Genomic DNA, 23,807 nt, shown 5'->3' on the forward strand with positions numbered 1-23,807 from the left:
CATCAAGTTTGGCCTATTGCAAAATCACAACTGTGATTACTGAGCCAGAAATCCAGCTCTTTCCCCACCTCCCTGGCAAAACCAAGAGGCAGGCTGACTACATGTACCTGGACACACATTGCCTCCAACTACTAAACCGGCACTTACCTTGCCTACCTTCCAGCTATTTTACTTTTTCCATTTTCTTCCTTGTTTTTAAAAAAAAACACTTTTTAATCTTTTTTATTTACCTTACAGCTCCATCTCAAAGGATTTTTTTTAACAAATCTAACTTTAAAAATTGTTAGCTAAATTTCAATCATCCTTCTTAAAACAACACATCCCAAGCATACATCTGCTGCCCCCAAGGCCAGGTAACAGGTGTGGGCAAATGCACGTGGATCATGCACACCTGTGTACACATGGGGCCAAGACAAGGTGCACATCACACTGTTTGAAGTGTGGGCTGCTCTGCTAAAGTGAAAGTGCCCATGCAGCCATCACTTTATTGTGTGGCTCCTGGGCATTAGCGGTGGCTTCATCGAGGATGGATTACAGCAGCTTCCAGTCTTGCTCTTAGCATCTTAGCCACAGAGAGACCATCCCTTTTTTAAAGGGGGATTTCTCATTTCCAGTTCAGAGCATCCAAATTAAAAGAGAGTATTTCTGCCTAGAAGAAGAAATGTGGACACCAATGAACAAGGGGCCAGGGGCAGTGATAATATGAAGATGCTGAGTTTAATGTTAAGGGTATAAGTAGTTTTTGAGACATCCACATCTGAGCAGGGGAAATGTAATGGTTCAGTCACTATTATCTTACAGCCTACCAAATTTCCTGTGGTTTGAGTAATAGTCTATTTTCTGTGACTCTGAAAAGGCACAAGGTTCAGATATAATCCACACGGGATTTGCATTAGTACCAGTCATGTTAATCTTACACAGTAAATGTGCTACAGATCACCAAGTGTGACTTTCTTAGAAATAGACATGCATGAGACTGCTGAAAGCATCTTTCCATGAGAACTCCACGAAGGATTAAAAGAAGAATCTTCAAATATTGCTTGCTGGGCAATCACAGGCTACAAACTATTAAAGAGCTAAGGTTCTTTTTCAGGCTCCTATGATGATCTTTTCTTCCCTGACCTGAGCCAATAACTACATAGCTCTCTGGAAAGATGATTAAGTCTTAAAGTTGCCTGTCATAATATGTATAATATTAGACCACTGCTCTGGCAATATCAGAAGAGCTTCCATTTATATCTTTGAGATTCAGAACAGAGCCTTTTAATCCTCAGAGAGATTGACTTACAGAATAAGACTCTGATTAGTTCTCTACAGTGGCTTTGGCCACCACACAAGATCCTGAAGTCCTCATTACTTATTTCATTGGAAAATGACAATGTCAATCTCTGATGGGGGCAAAGACCAAAAAAATCACTTTAGTTTTTTGTTTTGGGGAGCTATCTATCATCAGGCAGCTTAAAGCAACAGTTTTTAGGTAAATATCAGCCCTCTTTAGTTTCACACTGCGTGATCCTTTCTAGAGTTTCACATTTTCCTGACAGTGAAAAAGAGTAGCTCCTTTCATTGAGATGTAGACACCCTCTGAGAAAATTATGACATACACTCATAAAGGTATTTTAGCAGAAATACAAAGGTTGGAGATAAACACAGTAGCTAAAATAAATATTGTATATACAAAACAAAAATAAGAGCCCTAACATATAATCTCCTTGGTTTACTAAGACAAGGGATACAGCAGGTCCTTACACCCAACGACTCGGCAAACAAAAGATTCAGTAGGCAGCTGTGGATGCTACCAGGGCAGACTATCTCACAAGACCTCATACCAGGTTTCCACACATTTTATTTTTAAGCAAGCTGTGTCCACAGCATAGGGAAATGATCCTCTGAGTCTCTGACTACATCTGATTGGGCCCAGAGGCTTCCAGAGGATAAGAACAACATCCTGCTGTCTAGATGTGAGAGGGGTGGTCGGAATTTTGTTCAGAAAGACACCATTTCCTCTCTGAACCTGTCCTGGAAATACTTACGAAGCAGGTGCCACTCATCTTGCTGTATGGTCTTGGTTAAATTAAAAGGAATGTTTCGTAAGCGGATGGGCTGAGAAAAGTGGTACTTGATGGCCGTGCATCGCTGCGCAATACCTTGAAGGAAATAAGAAACGCGATTTACGAGTCTGCTTATTTGTAACAGAATTCTGAGACCTGAAGCAGAATACTGTAACCTAACCTGGGTTGAATGGGAGATGAGATAAGAATCTCTTGATTCAGAGCAATGAAAACCTAAAACATAAAATAATGTTTAAAATCAGGTTTCATTTTTTAATGTATTAAATTGTATAAGGATCTATACTCCCCTAATTGTTTTCCGATATGGAGTTTGTTTTACCTAAACACAAAACTCCTCAAGGAGAAATGGCCTAAAAGTACACAGATGGTTGGGAAAATCAGCTTAGAATTTTAAATTAGCACAGATAAATCACATATCTGAATCTGATCCAGTCTCAAACTCTCAAATGGGTAGCCTCATGAAGTTCATTACGAAGTGTGTTATTTGGAAACCAGAAGACATTTTTCCATAAAGATAACCTTCCACATGGTTTAGGTGGTGATTATATCTCCAGACAACCCTCAAAAGCCTATTTAACCCTAGTGCAGCTGATATAATTCCTTAATAAAATTATACTGACCTGAATTCTAGATCTTGAGAAAAAGGGTAATACTGAAAGTAGAAACAAGAAAGAAAATAATTTTCCTCCCCTATCTGGTTGTATGGCCAGCTCCAGGCACAATATTTTGACATGGGCAGGTGTACACATTGGTTAATCTAGTAACTCTCTACCTCCTCACACCCACCTCACACACCCATGTTTTACTGCATAAATTAACATGGGTCCATTATTCTCTTCTCCTAAAGGCTTCTGAATTTCATGAAAAGTATCTACTGTGTCTTAAAATTTATAAAACTTATAAAATGTTCTTCTCTCACTTTAAATCATCTTGGCCAGTTGTTTGGATAAATGCAATCTGATTAAACTAATTTTTTAAAAAGCATGAGTGACTGTTAGTCCTTTAACACTGCCAGCTGTTTAAAAAAATATTCATAGATGCAAATAAATTTCTAATTGGTGGAATCTTAGTGTGTATAAAAGTGAAATTTTAAAAAGATTATACAGTGAAGGGAAGAGATTAATATTTGTGCACAATTTGCATCATGAACCTCAGTCCCTCCTGTGAATGCACCTACAGGATCATCTTCCCTAAGGAGTTTCTCAAATATTAGTGTACATAGGAATCACCTAGGTGACTCGTCAAAAATTTAAACTCCTGGACTCTACCCCAGATACATTGAATCAAAAGTTTTGAGATGGAGCCAGGAAGCTGAATTTTAACAAGCATCCCAAGTAATTCTGATGCATGTAGTCTTTGAATCTCTCTTTGAGAAAAACTACCCAAACTATCTCTGATTTTTGAAAGCTTTTTTTTTTTATGAAACCACACATTTTCTCAAAATTCAAAGTTCTTTTTTTTTTTAATTTGTTTTGTCAACATGAGCCCAATGGCAGTGGTTGTGAGGTCTAAGGCATTAAAGGTAGCTGTTTACTTATAAGTTAGCTGTTTATAAGTCAGGAAATGCCTGTGCTTCCACAGGGAAAATAATATAGTATGAGAACAATGACAGATAAAGGACCACAAACGTAGTAATAGCTTACATTTGTATTCTTCAGAACTATCATTCCATTTGAGACTGACCTTGAGGCTCTGTAAGCAGGAAGTGAAAGCTACGGCAGAGTTGAAGGCATACTCAACACGCACACAACAAACCCCATTGGCAAAGACTGGAAGGTTTATTGGTTTTAGCAGGCTAAGAACATTTCCGTACAATTAGTTTACCACTAAGCCAATCAAGCAGAGACTTAAGGGCCCTCCTATGACAAAGAATACAGACTTCATAGGATTCATTCAGGAAAGCCACTAAAGAAACAACAGCAACAACAATAAAAACAATAATCAACCCTAGAGAGGGACAAGAATCTCATTTCAGAGCTGCCATAGTACGTTATTTCAAATTCCCAGTTTTCAACAAAAAAGGTACAAGACATGCAAAGAATAAAAAAAAAGAAGCAGTCAATAGGAGCTGTCACTGAGGGATCCCAAATATTGGACTTACCTTACAAAGATTTTAAATCAGCTATGTTAAATATGTTCAAAGTAAAGAAAACCTATCCAAATAACTAAAGGAAAGGACAAGAGTGCTGTTTCACTAAATAGAGAATATTAGTAATAAGACAGAAATATTCTTGAAAAGAAAAAAACAGAAATTCTGGAGTTGAAAAGTATAATAACTGAAAAGAAAAATGCATCAGAGGCTTAAAAGAAGTTTTGAGGAGGTAGAAAAAAGCAACAAACTTGAGGACAGGTCCATTGAAATTATCCAATCTGAGAAAAATAAAGAAAAAAGGATGATTTTAAAAATGGTCAGGGCCTCAGAGACCTGTGAGGCACCATCACAAGCATAATGAGAGCTGCAGAAAGGAGGAGAGAAGGAAGATCAAAAAAGAATATTTGAAGAAATAACTGCCAAAAACTTCCCAAATTTGATTAAAAACATGAACCTGCATTTCTAAGAAGTTCAAGGAACTACAAATAAGATAAATTCAGAGACCCACACCCAGATAGATCATAATCAAACTGTTGAAAGCCAAAGACAGAGAATCTTGAAAGCAGCAAGAAAAAAGCAAATTATCATATACACCAAAAAAATCTTTGAAACACAATCAGCTGATTTCTCATCAGAAATCATGGAGGCCAGAAGGGAATAGGATGACATATTCAAAACACAGAAATAAGAAGACTGTCAACCAAGAATCCTATATGCATCAAAGTTATCCTTCAGAAATGAAGAAAAAAAATAAAATATTCCCAGCTAAACAAAAACTGAGAGACCTGGCCTAAAAATAAATACTAAAGGGAGTCTTTCAGGGTGAAATGAAGGATAATAACTGAACTCATATTTAAAAAATAAAGAGCACATATAAAGTTTACAACATAATGTATTTTTGTTTGCAGCTTTTTTTCTCCTATCTGATTTAAAAGACAAAAAGCAATAATTATAAATCTTGGTTGATCAGCATACAATGTATAAACACGTAATTTGTATGACAATAATAGTACAGAGGAGGAGAGTGGGGATGAAACTATATAGAAGCAAAGTTTTTATATACTATTGAAATTCAATTGGTATTAATCCAAACTAAATTAAGACGTCACTTGTAATCCACAGGGCAACAACTAAGAAAATAACAAAAAAAAAATGTAGTAAATGAAACAATGACAACAAAAAGAATTAAAAAGCTATGTTAGAAAACACGTATTTGACACAAAAGAAAACATTAATGAAGAAACAGGAAAAAAATGCATATGTCATATAGAAAACAAATAGACAAACGGCATATATAAATCCTACCTTACCAAAAATTATACTAAATATAAATATATACTCCAATAAAAAGGCAGAGATTGGCATTGTAGATAAAACAACATAATCCAACTATATGATGTCTACAAGAGACACAAATAGGTTGAAATTTTAAAGGATGGAAATTTTAAAGGATCTCTCTACAAGAGACATAAATAGGTTGAAATTTTAAAGGATGGAAAAAGATATACCATGAAAACTGTAACTGAAAGACAGATGAAATGGCTATACTAATATCAGACAAAACAGAATTTAAGACAAAAATTGTTACTAGAGAGAAAGAAAGATATTTTATAATGATAACTGGGTTTATCCATCAAGAAGATATAGTAATCATAAACATATACTGACCAATAGAGCCCCAAAATACATGCAGTACCAAAAACTGACAGAATTGAAGGGAGAAATAGACAATTCAATAATAATAGTTGGAGGCATCAATACTTCTCTTTCAATACTAGTAAAACAACTAGACCGAAGATCAACAAAAAACAGAAGACTTGAACAACATTATAAACCAACTAGATACAAGAGACATCTATGAACACTCCATCCAACAACAGCAAAATACACATTCTTTTCAAGTGCACATAGAATATTCTCTAGGATAGACCATATGTAGGCAATAAAATAAATCTTAATAAATTTAAAAACATTAAAGTCATACAAAGTAAGTTCTCTCACCACAATGCAATGAAATTAGAAATAAATAATAAAATAAAATTTTGGAAATTCACAAATTTGTGGAAATTAAGTAATACACTCCTAAATAACCGAAAAGGTAAAGAAGAAATCACTAGAGCAAATTAGAAAACATTTTGAAATTAATAAAAACAAAATTACAACATACCAAAATTTATGTGATGCAGCTAAAGCAATGTTTTGAGGGAAATTTATAGCTGTAAATGCCTACATTAAAAAAATATCTCACCTGGCACAGTAGCTCATGCCTGTAATCCCAACACTAGAGAAACTGAGGTGGGAGCGTCACTTGAACCCAGGAGTTCGGGAGCAGCCTGGGCAACACAGTGAGATCCTGTCTCTACAAAAAATAAACAAAATTAGCCAGGCATGATGGCATGCACCTGTAGTCCTAACTACTCAGGAGGCTGAGGTAGGAGGATTGCTTAAGCCCAGGAGATGTAGGCTGCAGTGAGCTGAGACTGCGCCATTGCACTCCAGCCTGGGGGACAGAGTGAGACTATCTCAAAACAAAAATAAAACCAAAAAGATCTCAAATCAGTATCCTAACTCTCCACCCTAAAAAACTAGAAAAAGAAGAGCACACTAAGGAAAGAGATTACAAAACTAGGGTGGAAATACATAAAATTAAAAATTAAAAATTGAGAAAGTAAACAAAACCAAAATTTGGCTATGCCCGTAATCCCAGCACTTTGGGAGGCTGAAGCAGATGCATCACTTGAGGCCAGCAGTTCAAGACCAGCCTGGCCAACAGAGGGAAACCCCATCTCTAATCTCTACTAAAAGTACAAAAAATTAGCCAGGCATGGTGGCACATGTCTGTAATCCCAGCTACTCAGGAGGCTGAGGCACAAAGATTGTTGGAACCTGGGAGGCAGAGGTTGCAGTGAGCCAAGATGGCGCCACTGCACTCCAGCATGGGCAATGCAGTAAGATTTTGTCTCCAAAAAAACAAAACAACAACAACAAAAATCAGAAATGAAACAGAGGCTACCACTAACAATCTTAGAGAAATATAGAGAAGCTTAAGAGAACACAGTGAAAAATTACATGCCAACAAATTAGATAAAACAGATAAAATGGCATATACCTAGAAATATAAAACTCCAAGACAACTGAGTCAAGAAGAAACAGAAAATCTGAACACATCTATAATAAGTAAAGAAACTGATTTAGTAATTAACTTAGTAAAAACTTGCCACAAAGAAAATTCCATGACCAGATGGCTTCACTGGTAAATTTAACCAAATGTTTAAGGAAGAATTAACAATCCTTCATAGACTCTTCAAAACAACAACAACAACAACAACAACAAAACAGAAAATGAAGGGACCTTCGTACTTCTTTCTATGAGGCCAGTAATTACCCTGATACGAAAAACCAAAGATACCACAAGAAAAGGAAAATACATACTATTCCTTATGAATAGATATGCAAAATTCGTCAGCAAAATATTAGCAAACCGAATTCAGCAACATTTGAAAAGGGTTGTACGTCATGATCCAGTGGGATTTATCTCAGGAATGCAAGATTGTTTCAACATATTAAAATCAATTAATACAACATACCATATCAACAGAATAAAGGTCAGAAACCACCTGATCATCTCAAAGACGCAGAAAAAGTATTTGACACAATGCATTTGCTACTCATCAACAACCTTCTGAGCTAAATATAAAAGGTATTATTAACCACACTAAATGAGTAAAAAAATCTGAAGCTCAGAGTTAAGTAACTAGCCTGAGGCTATTACTCAGTTGTAACCAAGCTTTAACATAAATGCTGTTACCCAAACTTTATATATTAAATACTACTACTCAGAAAAGTTAGCAGTCCTTAGTTTTCTAGACATGCATCTTAATTTTGTGGACAGTTAAGCTAGAGTTACTAGATGTACTGTCAATTTGAAATAAAAAACAATCTTTCCAATTTAGCACCAACATATGCTCTTTTGGAAACAAAGTTGATTCTTAATTGAAGGAGATTGGATTGGCTACATGGCTGACTCAGTGGCTTCATCCTACCTGCCTCTCACAGAAGCTGCTTAAATGCTGGAGAGAGGGTGTGAACTGGGGAGAAACTATTTTCTCAGACTCACAGGAGCTGGCCTTAGAACAGCTTCTGTGCCAGGGAAACGTGTGGTCCCTTTTAAATCACTGCAAATATACTCAAGACCCATCTCCTCCTCTGCTCCTTGCTTGTAATGGGCAGGATCCCAGTGGGCAAGAAGAGTAACAGGAAGGAGGTGGCAGCTGGCCCAGGGTTCTCCTGCTTCCTCTGCATGTGCCAGGAATGAGGTAAGTAGTGCACACATCACCAAATCGCCTTTCCTTCTCCATGGGGCTCTCAGGCTAAATTTAAAGTGCCAAGAGTTCTGAAATGAGAAGAGAAAGAGGGTAGGGAAAATGATGAGGTCTGGGCTGACAGTAACAAGCAGTACTCAAGGACTCCAAAGAGTGGGGGTCTGGTAGCGAGCCCAGAGCTCCACAGCTGAGTTTGCAAGAAAATGTTCTATGGTCCAGGTGTTCCACTCCCTTGGAAGATGATTAGAGACTTCAGGCAGAATTAGAAGAGAAAGTGGGAATGAAAGACAGCTCAGCAGCAGTGTCAGAGACCTGCCATTAGCTGTTTTATGTCCTTGTTCTTAAACACTTGTTCCACTGTCGTAGCAGAAAGTCAGATAGATTTGAAGAGGAAAGCAGTATTATTAAGGTTTGCCTCCCTACAGCACACACATTAAATTGACAAAATGAAACCACAAAAATCTTACAGGAAAAGACCTGTAGTTGCTTCACAGAACAAATCAAGCAACCAAAAACAAATTAGGTCTTTTTGATAAAAAGACAAGCATACACATATACATAGATGGTGGTAAAGATGGAAGTTCCATGCAGTGTTAAGGAATAATTTATACTGTTAAAATCCACAAGGAGGCATTAGATTCCAATTTTTTCAAAGTCATACATGCAAACTTTGAAATTAACTGGCTCTCTGGGTTTAGAGAGCAATGAATCTGGCTCTCTGAAAAGGAACACAAAAAGCATGAGCTCATAGCACCAGATGGCATCACACAATGGGGGGAAGAAACATGCAGAGGATTGAAAAGAACAAGTTGTGGTTTATATTTAGTGATTAATTAGCTTCTTAAAGGGCCAAGTAGAGCCACTTTAATGATGATATAAACCATAGAATAACATATATAAGTATGTTGCACTGGGGGTTAGAAATGGAGATTTGCCTGGTGAATTTCTGTAGTTTCCAATACTGAGTTCCAAGCTAAGTCAGAGAAACCCCTACTTAAGGTTAAATGAGGGAGAAACATGAAAGATGCTATAAACAGTCATTACTTTCAATCAATAATGAGGCGGGCAGTATACATGATGGTTAAAGACCTTGCAGTCAGACAGACTTGGGTTTGAGTCCTAGTTGTGTGACTTGTGGCAAATTACTGAAGCTCCCTGAGCCTTGGTTCCCTCGTCTGTAAAAGAGGGGAAATAATGGCAGACACCTCACTGAGTTACGGTGAGGAATGAAAGAGGTAATTCAGGACTTAGCATAGGACGTGTGGCCCACTGTAAGCACTGGATAATGTCAGCCTTGGATTATGAGTTCTCTCATGGCACCCGCCCAATTTGACATACAGAACCACTGCCACACACCAGGAGTCTGCACCTTAAATGGTCATCAGAGATTAACCCAAATGTACAGAGAAATAACCAGACAGGCAGCAACAGCTTCCTGAACAATGGCCCGACCAACAGCTCTCGTGTTTCCTCTCCATTCTCGCCGCTTCAGAACAAGACTCCCATCACCTCACTCCTGAAGAATTTGCTAACTGAACTCCTTGCTCAACCCTCAACCTACCCTGCATGCCACTGCTAGATAAATCTGCTGTATGAAGTTTTGGGGCCTCTGGAGTCTCAGTTGTCCATCAGTAAAATGCAATATGAAAACCTTTAGCCAGGCGCGGTGGCTCACACCTGTAATCCCAGCACTTTGGGAGGCCGAGGCGGGCGGATCACGAGGTCAGGAGATCGAGACCATCCTGGCTAACACGGTGAAACCCCGTCTCTACTGAAAATACAAAACATTAGCCGTGTGTGGTGGTGCGCGCCTGTAGTCCCAGCTCCTCGGAGGCTGAGGCAGGAGAATGGCATGAACCTGGGAGGCGGAGCTTGCAATGAGCCGAGATCGCGCCACTGCACTCCAGCCTGGGCGATGACAAAGCGAGACTCCGTCTCAAAAAAAAAAAAAGAAAAAAGAAAACCTTTAAGATATTTGTTACATCTACCTGCCTTTTACAGTATCATTAACTTAATATGTGGCTTTAAATTGATTACTATAAGCAAGAAACAGTTTCACTTGCTATGATATAATTATGTATTTGTTTTAAAATTATCTATTTATTTTAAAATAAAGTGTCTGATACACATAAGTACTATATAATTGTTTATTTAAATGTTTTAATGCTTTGCCATTGTGTCAACTTCCATACTGACAAACAGAAGATGCGAAAATCACACACAATCCCTCAGAACATAAGACTGGGGTTTTCATCGTCTGACTCTGTCCAGGAACATACAAGTACGTTCCTCCTGAGTCAGATTCAGACTCTAGACCCCTATCATCTATCCCCACCTCCAACTTCACTTACACTTACCTGTGACTGTTCCCAGGAGCTACATCCCTCCCTCCCCAAATTGTCCCCTGGCAATATCATGCCCATCTCTGTGACCATCCTAGCCTATATCACTAACTTTAGAGCAGTCCAAAAACCACTCATCCCTCCAGGCTCACTGCCTTCGAAAAGCCTTCCCCAAATACTGCAGACCACATAGCTCACTCTCTTTGCTGGCTGTATGTTGACGTTAGAGACTGAGCCTCACCATCTCACTCTTGATTACTCAGTCTGTCACTGCCTAATAGATCAGAAAGTCTGCCTCTTCATTAATGTCCCAAGTTTCTTAAGCAGGGAGGCTGTGACTTTTTCTGGATATACATCATTTAAGAGAGATGTCTGAAACAGTTGATAACAATAGCAGCATAACTAATGCTTAAGGTTCTCTAGCAGAGAGAGTTAATAACAGGCTATACCGTTTCCTAAACATTTCAAAGGCAACTTGGAATTCTTCAGCTGGCCCTTGAGCAGAAAAATAAAGAATTATTTCCCCAGCACACATCTCAGTTTGAAAAGAAAAATCAATCGTGGGGTCATAAGACAGGGTAGCAACCATGTTCTGGTCAGAGATTTAATTTCAGAGCAAAGCAGGGGCTAAAGCAGACAAAAGAAAATGCTTTCCTTATCACCTCCTGTATTGGGTATAAACAGTTAAACTTGTTAAAATAAATAAACTAAATACAGCAAGTTTAGGAGCTTAACACTGACTTTTAGAGCCTCAAATGGCTAACCCAGTCCCAAAGGCAAAGTTCTTGAGGACAAACCTTTCAGCAAGTCTACAGAACTGAAAGGAGAAAGATACTAATTAGTAAATCTAAGCAGCTCTGTCTGGTAGAAATATAATGCAAGTCGTAAGAATTTTAAATGTTCTAATGGTCATATTTAAAAATTGGTGAGATTAATTTTAATATTTTTAAATTTAACATGCAATCAATACTTTGAAAGTTGCTAATGAGATATTTTATATACTTTTTTCATATTAAGTCTTCCAAATCTAAATCTGATATTTCCTACTTATAGCACATCTCTTTTCAGACAAGCATTATTTCAAATGCTCAATAGTCTCATGTGGCTTCCATCCTAGAGAAGGGAGGTTACCAGATGAAAATGAGTAAGACTCCAACCAAAGTAAAAGCAATTGGGAGCAAGCATGTTTGATACAGAAAGGGCCTGAAAGGTGAGAGGTTATTCTTTTTTTCAATCCTCTGTCTACTATATACTATATCTGGTTCTGCCATAATTGTTTCTTATTATTAATGGAGACTCAACTTCTTGGTAACTAAGAAATTTTATCTGTGTTCACTCTATATTCTCTCTGGAGCAAGACAGGCTGGATTTGCATTTTGGCTTCACTATTCACTATCTGTGAGCCCCTGGCAAGCTACTTAACCTCTCTGAGCACCAATACGTAGACAATGACAGTTCATCTGTCTCAAAGGAGGATTAAATGAAATAATAATATAATATTATTAGTGTTAGCTTTAACTATTATTATTATTATTATTATTATTGCTACTTTATTTATCTGAACAAATCCAGGCAAGACTTAAAGGCAAGACTCAGGTGAGTTCCTTGAACTGCAAACACATGATCTGTAGGGGCCAAAGAGGGAGAGTCCAATGACAAGTCAGACAGATTCAACCCATTTTAGAGACAGTAAACATCATCACAGAAGTTAAAAAAAAAAGGTGGCTGAGGAGTAAACCAGAAATAATAGTGTTCAAAAAGGCATGATCTTGTGCAAAAGCGGAATCTGTCATTGGGTTAGACTGACCACGGACTTGCTGAATTAATTTTTAAATCTCCTTTAATGTAGTTATTATATTGTATCTATAATAAAAAGTAACATAGTAGTCATAAAAGTAATAGAGTGGTCACACAATCTGATATTATTGTCACGAGGATCAAATGAGATAATACATATAAACTGTCCTAACACAGTGCCTAGCCCATAATTGATGCTTAATAACTGTTAGTGTCCATCTAGTCCCTCTCCCCTCCCCCTTTACAGGCAGGACCAGTAAAGTGTGACCTAGGGACTATAGTACTTGTAATTTCATCCTCATATCCAGCATTTAGGAGAAAAAAAAAGTGGCCAACTATCAATCACTGTCTTTGTTTCTCCAATTTTTCTTATTGTGGTAAAATACATATAACATAAAATCTACCATCTTAACCATTTTTATTGTATATATTTAAGGTATAAAACTTGATGATTTAATACCTGTATATACTGTGAAATAATCACCACAATCAAGCTAATTAATATATCCATCACACCACATAGTTACCCTTTGTGGGTGTGTGTAGTGAGAACCCTTAAGTTGCACCCTCTTAGCAAATTTCAAGTCTATAATACAATATTGTTATCTATCCACCATGCTGTAAATAAATCTCCAGAATCTATGCATCTTGCATAGCCGAAACTTTGTACTCCTTGACCAACATCTATCTTCCCATTCCCCCTGCCCCTGGTTATCACCATTCTACCCTCTGGTAACCACCATTCTATTCTCTGCTTTTATAAGTCTGAATATTTTAGATTCCACATATAAGTGAGATCATGTAGTATTTGTCTTTCTGTAACTGGCTAATTTCACTTAGCATGTCTTCCAGGTTCATTCATGTCACATATGACAGCATTTCCTTCTTTTTAAGGCTGAATAATATTCTATTATATACATATATATATATATGTATATACTTTTTAGCCAAGAGGCAACATAAATAATATTCCATTATATATGTATATATGCTTTAGCCAAGAAGCAACCTAAAGGTCTATCTACAGAAGAATGGATAAAGGAAATTTTTTATGTATACATATATAAAATATTTATATAGATATACTAAACATTTTCTTTATCCTTTCATCTGTAGATGGACCTTTAGGTTGCTTCTTGGCTATTGTGAATATTTGACTACTGTGAATAATGCTGTAAGGAATACGGGAGTGTAGACATTTATTCGAGATCCTGATTTTAATCCCCTTGGATAAATACCCAGAAGTGGGATTGCCAGGTCATATGTTAGTTTTATTTTTAATTTTTTAAGGAACCTCCATATTGTTTTCTATAATGGTTGTACCAATTTATATTCCCACTAACAGTGTACCAGGGTTCTCTTTTCTCCATATGCTTGCCAACAGTTTTGTTTTGTTTTAACAACAGGCACTCTAAAAAGTATTCTTAGTTGCCAGATTTTTTTTTCTTTCAGCACTTTGAATATATTGCCCCATGCTTTCCTGGCCTGCAGGAGTCCACTAAGAAATCCATTGGTAGTCTTATAAGGATTCTCTTGTATGTAATGAGTTGATTCCCTTTTGCTGCTTTCAAAATTCTCTTTGTCTTTGACTTTCAACAGTTAGATTATGATATGTCTCAGTGAAGATCTCTTGATGTTCAGCCTATTAAGGGTTCTTTGAGCATTGTGGATCTGGATGTTCACTGCCCTCCTCAGATTTGGGAAGTTTTCTGTCACTATTTCTTTAAATAAGATTTCTGTCCCTTTCTTCTTTCTTTGCTCCTTCTGGAATTTTGTCTGATACTGTCCCATATGTCACAGATACAGTCTTCACTTTTTCATTCTTTTGTTTGTTTCTCCCTCTTACTGAATCACTTCAATTGATCTGTTTTCAAGTTCACCAATTCTTTCTTCTGTTTGAGTCTGCTATTGAGGCTCTCTATAGAATTTTCAGTTTAGCCACTGTATCTTCAGCTTCAGAATTTCTGTTTGGTTCTTTGTATGATTTTTATCTCTACTGAACTTACCATTTTGTTCAGTATTGTATTACTGATTTCATTTAGTTGTCTCTGTTCTCTTGTAGTTTACCGAGCTTCTTTAAAACAACTATTTTGAATTCTCTATCAGGCAATTCATAGATATTCACCTCTTTGGGGCCAACTACTGGGACTTTATTTTTTTCCTTTATTAGTGTTAAGTTTCCTTGATGCTTCATTTTCCTTGAAGGCTTGTGTTGCTATTTTCACATTTGAAGAAGCAGTCTCCTCCTCCTGTCTTTACTGACTGGTATAGGGAGAGAATGATGTTCATATCTATGGACACACCTGCCCCACTTCTTTCGTCCCCTCTTGCAGGCAGTGGGGGGCATCTTAGTATTGTTGGCCTTCTCTCAATTCCACTTTAGGGCACTGGCCTTTGCTTAATCAACACTTCAGGGCACTGCCCTTTATTTTCCCCAGGGCAGTGTCCTGTAGTGTTCACATTTGTACACCTTCTCTGCATCCCAGAGTTGAGCTAGGTGCTGATATTCATGTGCTGTCTGAAACAGCATGTACACACCATCTCAGAAGCTTGCGTACACCATCTTTTGCGGGGGCACATGACAGCCAGTTGTGGGGGCACATGACTGCAGGTGAGGCATCCCATGGGGTTCATGGGTAGGCCCCTTGGTGGAGTTCACAGGCAGTTAATAGGCTCTATGGCCATATGTTGAGATCTATGCAATGGTTTTTGTGAGCTCCTGCCTCTTTTCCCTGCTCCTAGCTTCCCCTGGACTATTCAAACATGCCAATCCCCCTAGTGATCTAGGAGTGGGGCAAGGCAGAAATGAGCATCTTGGACAACGTCCTGTGAGGCTGTGGAAATCAGATAGTCACTACACTCCCTCTTTACCCCACTGGATAAATCATAGACCAAGGTGGACTCTCTTGGCATTGAGCTGTGCCACCTTGAGAAAGGCGTGACATAGGTAAAGTGAGACTGTTCTTATTATCCTCTTCAAGGCTTCTATTCTCAGATTTTTTTGTCTCAAATGGGGTTCTAGAATCTCTCCATTGGACTCCTGAGTTACCACAGGGGTATTCTTACCATGGATAATTGTCAAAATCAATGTTTTTGTGTGACTTTGAGGGTTGGAACCTCCTATACTTTCATTTGCTGACATCACTGTTTCTTAACCAATTTTAAGTGTACAGTTCTGTGGATTAAATACATTCATATTGTGGTGCACCCATCACCACCATCCAGCTCCAGAGCTCTTTTCATCTTGAAAACAAAAACTCTGTACCCATTAAACAAAAACTCCTTATTGGCTCCTCTCCAGCTCCTAGCAACCACCATTCTGTTTCCATGTCAATCATTACCTTTTGCATTCAAAAGTCAATCCTTTTATTTACTCTTTCTTTCACTCATTCATTCAAAAAACATTTATTTAGCCCATGCCTTTTAGACAGAAGATATACTTTCTGAGTCTAGAGTACGGTGCCATAAAAACTAAAACCTAACAAAATGAAACTAAACTAGAACTCTGAAATGGGGAGGGAGAAGGGGAGGAAGAAATCTCCTACTTGCCACATGATGATCCATAAACATTAACGGCTTTAGCCATTTCCCAAATACTCAGAAAAGAGCAACTTACTGGAGAAAGGCTGCACATTTTAGCATGGGTTGGCAGTGTTCCAGAGCAAATTATCCTTAAAAACAATACACTGTTGGTCCCTTCCAGGTGTCTTGATAGAATCCTTCATATTGAGCTACGCTTTCAAAAGTTTGTTTCCTTTATGAAAATGAACTCTGGATCAAGCTGAATTGACTAATCACTACTGTATACAGTGAATAGGAAAGTGGCATTTGGTACAGCTAATTTATAAAAATATAGACAAGGGCAATAGCTCTGCTCAGAGTGTGAAAAAAATTAAACATATTTGCTACCATGAAGAATGTTCTCATGTCCCCTTCACCAGATGGGCTGCTGGATTTATGATGGGATATGTTATAGATACAAATCAAGATAAATAGAAACTAGGAGCCCCTTTCAAGCTGGACTTCAGGATCTGCAGAGAGAATCTGTTCTATAGCTGGCTTGTTAATTGATAAAGTTGTATTTCTGAATTTTTATAGATTATTGAAATCAATTTCAAAAAAATACTGAACTGATTATGAACAATATTTTCAGCTTTGTCTAAGCAATAATCAAGTTTAAACAATGATAAAGCAAAACTGAAAAGTCTGAATTGCATTTCCTTTTACTTTTTCAGCACACCCTCTTACAGTTAGATAGCATGGTAAGTACCAGAGTTAAAGAATGAAAGGGGCAATAAAGTGTACAAATTAGATGTGTTTTCAATTAGATGCTCCAACAAGAGCTGAGGATGGCACTCACCACCTTCCAGTGGCAAGAACCTCATGATAGGAAGAAGCCAAATCCCAAAGCCATTAGTGGCAGCAGCAGGAAGTGACAGCCAGGGCAGGGCCCTCTGTCTTTAGCAGCTTTTATCACTATTTCCCATGTGTCTGGTTCCTCCAACAGCTCCACAGGCATCTCTAAATCACGACCTAAGTCTGTAGCCAGATAAGCACACTTTTGAGACCACCAGAATTGCTTTAGTGTAGTTCTAGGAAAATGATAATCTTGCTTTTATTGATTATATAGCGTGTTATGCTTTGTTCAAAGTGCATTCTCATACATCCTTGTTAGTTACCTAAGGCAGACATTCTTCTCTTTTACAAATAAGGAAAACAAGGCATAGAGCGCTTAAATGGCCTGCCAAAGGCCACATAATTAAACAGGACTGATACTAACTTACTAAAACTGTACTATATGTCAGGTTCTGTGCTGAGAGCCTTACTCACATTTCCCTCATCTAATAGGTTCTATTGTTACCTCTGTTTTACAGAGGAAATTGAGGCTGAGAGAAGTTAAATAATCTGCCTACAGTCCCACAGCTAACAAGTGACATAGATGGGATTGAATTTGCACCTGCCTCCAAAATCAGTTCTTAGATATCTAAACAGACTTTGTCAGATAAGAATCACTATGACTACATCTGATCATGCCCAGTTAACCCTTTCAAGTGAACAGGGATAGAGCAGGCAGGCCTGTGTTGACACATGGCATTGCTTTCTCATATCAATCTGTACATTTCCATCCCCTTTGTTTTCACACTGATACCTTGAGGCTGCCTTCTACCCACACTGAAGCAGAAACAGACTCAAGGAAACTCCTGTATCAAGCTCTGCATAGAAAAGCTCCTTTCCCTGCTTGGTTTTCAGGTGCCTGAACACCTGACTGGAGCTGAGGAAAACCCCAAAAAGGGGCACAGGAGTGACCAGGAAGCAAGAAAAAGGTGCAGGAAAGTGGGGGCATGAAGGGAAGGGACTCCAGCTCTCTGTAACCTCAGAACCCTAGACATGCATGAGCCCCAGATCAGGGATGGGAGTTAGGGGTTCAATACCTGATGAGGATGGGAAGGGAAAACCTCCTCTTGACCAAGTGGAACTGACATCTCCAGACAGAAATCTCTCTCTGAGTGGGGAAAGGGGGCCCATCCCCACAGTTGTGCCTTCTAAACTGAATTCTTTATACTTCCTCCTACCTGAATGTACCCACCCACCCCACATAGTTCAAACACTCCAAATAACTATCAGGTGCTTGACCCTAAAATACAAATAGACATCTGGTCCAGTTCCGATGACAGCATGAAGGGGAGGTATGATCCTCTTTCTGTTTACCACCCATCCTTATCACATCTAACCCCGACAAGGACACACAGACTTCCTGGCTGCAGGACAAGGAGAGGGTGAGATAACTTGCAAACAGTCCAGACCTGTACCTTACTACCCTTCTCACTGCATCTCATAATACAAACACACACATACCCACACACACACACGCATGCGTACAAATATACTCTGCCATATTTTAGGCTTACATCTCAGGCCCCCAAAACGTTTCCAGCCTTAATTTTATGTCAAGCAGCATGATGACATAGCCAACCAGGCAGGAGGAGAAAAAGTGCCATTAGGCAGTTTTGCTAAGCATCCCTTCAATCAGCTATTTGGGAATTCACTGCCAAGAACCAGTGGATAGGAGGAGTTTAGAGGAACACAAAAATCAGAGGTTAGCACCCAGCCCCCACTCACTCTGTCATTCACAGCTCTGCCCGCTCACCTGCTCCCCATCCTGCCCCCAGGCGTTACTGCCTACCGCACTCAGACTCTCCCCTCTGCCACCAGCCACCATCCGCAGCCCAGAGCTGCAGCACATCAGCATTCCTATCACTCCCCTCAACCCAAGGGGAAAACATTCCAGCTGCCTTGTACTTAAGCATCACCCTCGGCACCATAAGCCGGTGCCTGTGCATAATTGACAAGGAATATGTTGATAAGAAATGGGACTGTTCCAAGTTTCTGAAGGATAAGTAGGTAATTAAAAGAAAAACCTAATTTAAGAGAATTCTGAAGACATTTTAAAAAACTGTCTAGCAACATCCTTTATGGATTATTCCCTTTTACCAGAACACTTCTGTTGTGCCTTTGTTTGATATTCCAAGCCTGGGGCTGGAAAGCCACTATTCTAGGGCATCCCCACGTCCTCCCCACTCCTCAGGGGTAACTACAGAGCCCTGGGCTAGGAGTAGCAAGCCCACCTCTGTTTCCCTGCAGGGCTCAGAAGTACATGAATTTTCCAAAGTCTGAGCACCTGGTGACTTCCTGCTCTGGGCTCAGTAGAGTGCTCTCTGAGGACTGGCACCCTGGCTAGTAGCTGCCCCCACGTGTGTAGGGCATTGCAAAAGGTCTCAGAGAAGACCACTAATCACCAAGGCACGAATGTGCAGGGGTGAAATCAGCTTCAGCTCTCCCTGCTTCTGGATGCCCCACTTCACAGCCTGACTGGTTTCAGACCGACAGTGAGCCAACCATTTCCTGAGACACACAAACAAACAAGCTCTTCAGACTGTAGACCAGGAGGCTGTCACTTCCTCACACATGGCCTGGCATGTTCTTCAGTCTGCACAGCCTCCCCATCCTGGAGTTTGGCTTAATAATCATGGTCCTACTACCCATTAGCTAGCTTTCTACCTGCAGCAGAGTAAGTCTCTGAGTCTTAATGTGTAATATGGGGCTGATAATATTTATCTCATCGGAATTCCAAGTAGTACAAGAGGCCAGGCACTTCTTATGCGTGATCACCTTTAATCTATGCGTCCTGCCTTTACCTTACTTGGTCACATCTAACTTAATTAGTCTTATCTAGCCCAATTTACTGAAGAGCCTCACCTATTAGACCCTATAATTTTCCCTCAGTTCAATCCTATCTATGAAATGAATGAAAACAAACAAAAGCCCTACCCTCGCAGAGCTTAGAGTCGAGAGAAGGACAGGGGCAGTATTGAAAGACTAGCACAAAGAGATGTCAAATGACAACTGCGACATAAAGGAGACGTACTGAGTGTTCCGAAATCATAGAACAGGGTGCCTGAGCTGTAATAGGAAGAGGGTTGACATCCCCAGGATAAGCAAGATGTTCCTTTAGGGCAGAAGGAAGAGCATGCACAGGGCTTTGTGGTGAGAGAGCAGCTCACTCCTGAACAGGAAGACCTGCAGGCCTGGGCTGCGGAGAGTAAGGGGGCATCATGGAAGAAGTTGCTAGAAAGGAAGGAGGCGGCTAGACCATGGAGAGAATGAAGGCTGGGCCGAGACTTGCTCTCTATTGGCAACCCCAATGGAAGTCACAAGAGATTATAAACTAGGAAAAGGCATGATCAGAATTGATTTTTTTAAACAAGCAAAAAGCATTTTACTCTGGCCCCTGCATGAAGAACAGATTAGAGGGTCTGGTAGTAATATAAGGGATGGAAATATAAACAGGCCAGTACAAAACTGCCAAGAGAAAAAGGCTCCAGTGAGAGGAGGTTGGAGAATCCTTCCTGTGTCAGAGTCAGCCGGGTCCAGGGGCATGTGTGGGTGGCACTGTTCTAGACAGAGGAACAGCAAAAGCGAAGGTGTAGGGGACAGGATTGTTCATAGGAACCGACAGAAGGTTCAGTATTGCTGGAGCAAAAAGCATGAGAGGGAGAGTGATGAGAAATGAAGAGCTAAGAGGAAAGGTCGGCAGGGACCAGGCGGGAAGAGCTCCCTCCCCCACGCGACAAGGCTCCATCCAGTAAGTTATCGGGAGCTGCAGAAGGATTTAAGCAAGCAGGTGATATGATCGAGTTTATTTTAGATAGATGGTTCTGTCAGTTGGGTAAAAAAGGGATATGAGGAGATATGGGAATAGGTGGCTATGCATCCACACATTAAACTACTATGCAGATATTAAAAATGATCAAAACTGGAAAATTATCTGGCTTAATGCTGGATACAAGGCAGTATATCTCACAATATCTCAAATAATACGTTTGTATATACATTAGCATAAAGACTGAATGAAAACAAATCTTTTAACAGGTTTATATAACTAACTGGCAGGATAACAGATGATTTTTTTCCTTCTTTACAGTTTTCTGCATTTACCACAATAAGCATGTATATATAAAAGTTCATAATCAGAAAAAAAGATTTAAACTACATGAAGTCAGCAATAATTTACACTTTGATAGCACCTGATATTTAGCGACCCTAAATCTTAAACCACAAGATAAATATCATTCTATGTTCACAGAGGGGGAAATAAAAAACATGGAAGCAAAATGATTCATTTAACGTGACACAAAGGGCTAGAGGCAGAAGCAGATCAGAACTAGGTAGATGCATGCACTCTTCAGCTGGTTCAATTATTTTTGCTGAAAAGTTACTTGAACAGAACAGATCATACACAATTCAATAATTAAGATAACCAAAATAATTAGGAACAGCCCAACAGACTGCATGATTATCAGCCCAAATCAATAAAGAAGTCAATCCAAAGCCTTCAATAAATAAGGCAGCATCCACTGCTACCGGAACTGTAATTCCAGAAGCCTGATCTCAAGTACGTCAGTATTTTTCTAGAAGTCAGGAGGGGGCTGGTATTAGAAGGGAAGAAAGCAGAAGTCGCTTCCACACTGTGCTTATCCTCATCCATACTGATTGTGTTAAAAGGAAGGGAAAAGCTAATGCATGTGGTACACGATTGTGGCATACTTAACTCCCGTGCCAAAATAGGTGGCATACAGCCCTATTTCCCTAATTGCTGATCACCTCATGGCTTTTCCCACACTTCCCTTTCACTTTTAGGAACTACAAAAACCCAATCTTAGGTGAAATTACAGCTGCATATATTAGACTCTCCAGGCTCCATCCTGCCTGGGATAAGCTCCTGTCCACATCCTGGACAGGGAAGCTGTGTCCCGAAACAGCACCAGATCCGATGGCAGGGCATGTTACTTCTCTTCCGTGGGTGCCCAGAAAATGCAGCGAAGGAGAGCCCCATGTGAGACTGGCCTTATTTTTATTTATTTCTTTTAAAACTTCAGAGAAGCTTAGAGAAACCCAGTGGTATTTTTAACATGGCTTCCATAGCCTAAAATAACATTCTTAGCTTTGCTGGATGGGTGAGGTGAGACTATGGGGAGGGGCGATGGAGGAGGTAGGAGGCTTCCCAAAATTGCCAGCCTTGCAGATTAAACAAGTGCAAATTAGTCAGTGTCCAGATTTATGCTGAAATGGACGAGACCGTATTTTGCAAGCTAATAAAGCGGCATTTGCCTGTAAATACAGAGAAAATGAATAACCAATTTAAATTTTCTTAATCTACTGTAAGTAGTCCTGAAGATCAATAGAATAACAATTAACTAGAAGTTCTGCATCCATGGGTCCTAATTCAGCCTTTGCCACTACCATCCCCCCTGTATCTGCTTTATGTTGAGGAGGTGGTAACGGGCTGTCATGTTAGAGACTGGCTGGCAAACCCAGGCTGTGAACAGGAGAATTGTGTGGGATGCCCCACAGATGAGATCTGCTCACACCTGTCAGTCATCTGGACACTTTCACAGACCCTGTGACCCCTTTATATTTCTGAGCCCTCTTGAGAACCCTTGGCTATGTAATTCTTGCCCTGCTTTCATCCTCATTTTCTCCTCTAGGAAGGAGAGTCACAAAATTTACATCATTCTCTAAATAGGAAATGCCATATACCTTGATACTCTACTTACTAAGAGTCAATGATTAGAACACAGAAAAATACCTCAAAGGCCCCAGGCAGTGGCAATAAAGTCCCAAGTCTTCACCAGCAGGAGTACCTCCTGAAACCTCACCTGGGAAATATTTGCCCTAATTTCAGACCTAATATCTACTTGCTTCATCTATGGCCCCCTGTTCCTGGCCCAGCAGAAGCAGCAAAGTGGAATATTCAAAGGGACAGCCAGAGGCAGACAACAGAAGCAGAAGGATATGATATTTAGCAAGACAATCAGCATTTTAAAAAATCAAAACAACCACAATCTTTAAAAAAAAAAAAAAAAAAAAGTAGTAAACTGCATCTTTTAGTTTTAAGGTAAATAGTTCTACAAACCTCTGCATTCCCTAAGGGAACCTAAGCATTACATCATAGTTCACACTGATAACCTTGAGTCATTAAGCAAAAGTTAAAATTAGCACTTTCCATTTTAGAAGGCAGACGTGTATAATGCACTGAATGAATATATTTATCCAGCTAGATAAACACAAGTTTTGATGCACAGAGAGGTAGGTTTTAGCTATTTGGAAAGCTCATTCTGTACATCCTGATGCTCCAAATAAGTCATAAAATGTAATAATAAGGTAAACTGTTACAAAGCACGAAGTCTGACCCTTTGCTTTTAAAATGAGAAACTGAGGTCCACAGAAGTTGAAATGACTTGCCCACATCCCACAGGGAGCAGGAAGAGCCAAGGCCAGGCCTACAGCTCCTGGTTCTCAGGGTTCCTAATCCTCCCCCACTGGAGCACAGGAACACCATCTCCACTGCAGACAAGTGATAACTACCAGCAGTTCCAATGTTATGCTCCCTATCATATACGCTTAGTTAGGAAACATAGCTCCTTTCTCTCTTTGTAAAAACTGCTCTGAGTTAGGTGAGAGAAAGTAGCTGTGTAAATTTAAGGTGCTTTTTCTTTCATTCCTTGACTAATGCACTCATCATATGGCTGCTACAGAGTAATTTCAGTTTTCTAGTTCATAATCTCCCAGGGATTTTGTAACACTCTTCCCTAGTGTGACTGTTAGTAGAATGAAACAAACA

At 39.3% G+C, this 23,807-nt stretch overlaps 1 protein-coding gene across 2 annotated transcripts in view; it reads right to left on the minus strand.

Moving 5' to 3' along the window:
* Positions 1-23,807, minus strand: part of TMEM178A (transmembrane protein 178A) — a 53,002-nt gene that overhangs the window by 11,439 nt on the left and 17,756 nt on the right. For both annotated transcript variants that reach the window (XM_015112185.3, XM_028831738.2), the window contains one exon: positions 2,034-2,147. In XM_015112185.3, coding sequence (XP_014967671.1) covers positions 2,034-2,147 — 114 coding nt within the window. The remainder of the gene's footprint in view (positions 1-2,033; positions 2,148-23,807) is intronic.

The sequence above is a fragment of the Macaca mulatta genome, chromosome 13, assembly GCF_049350105.2.
Source record: "Macaca mulatta isolate MMU2019108-1 chromosome 13, T2T-MMU8v2.0, whole genome shotgun sequence".
In the NCBI taxonomy this organism is placed as follows: Eukaryota; Metazoa; Chordata; class Mammalia; order Primates; family Cercopithecidae; genus Macaca; species Macaca mulatta.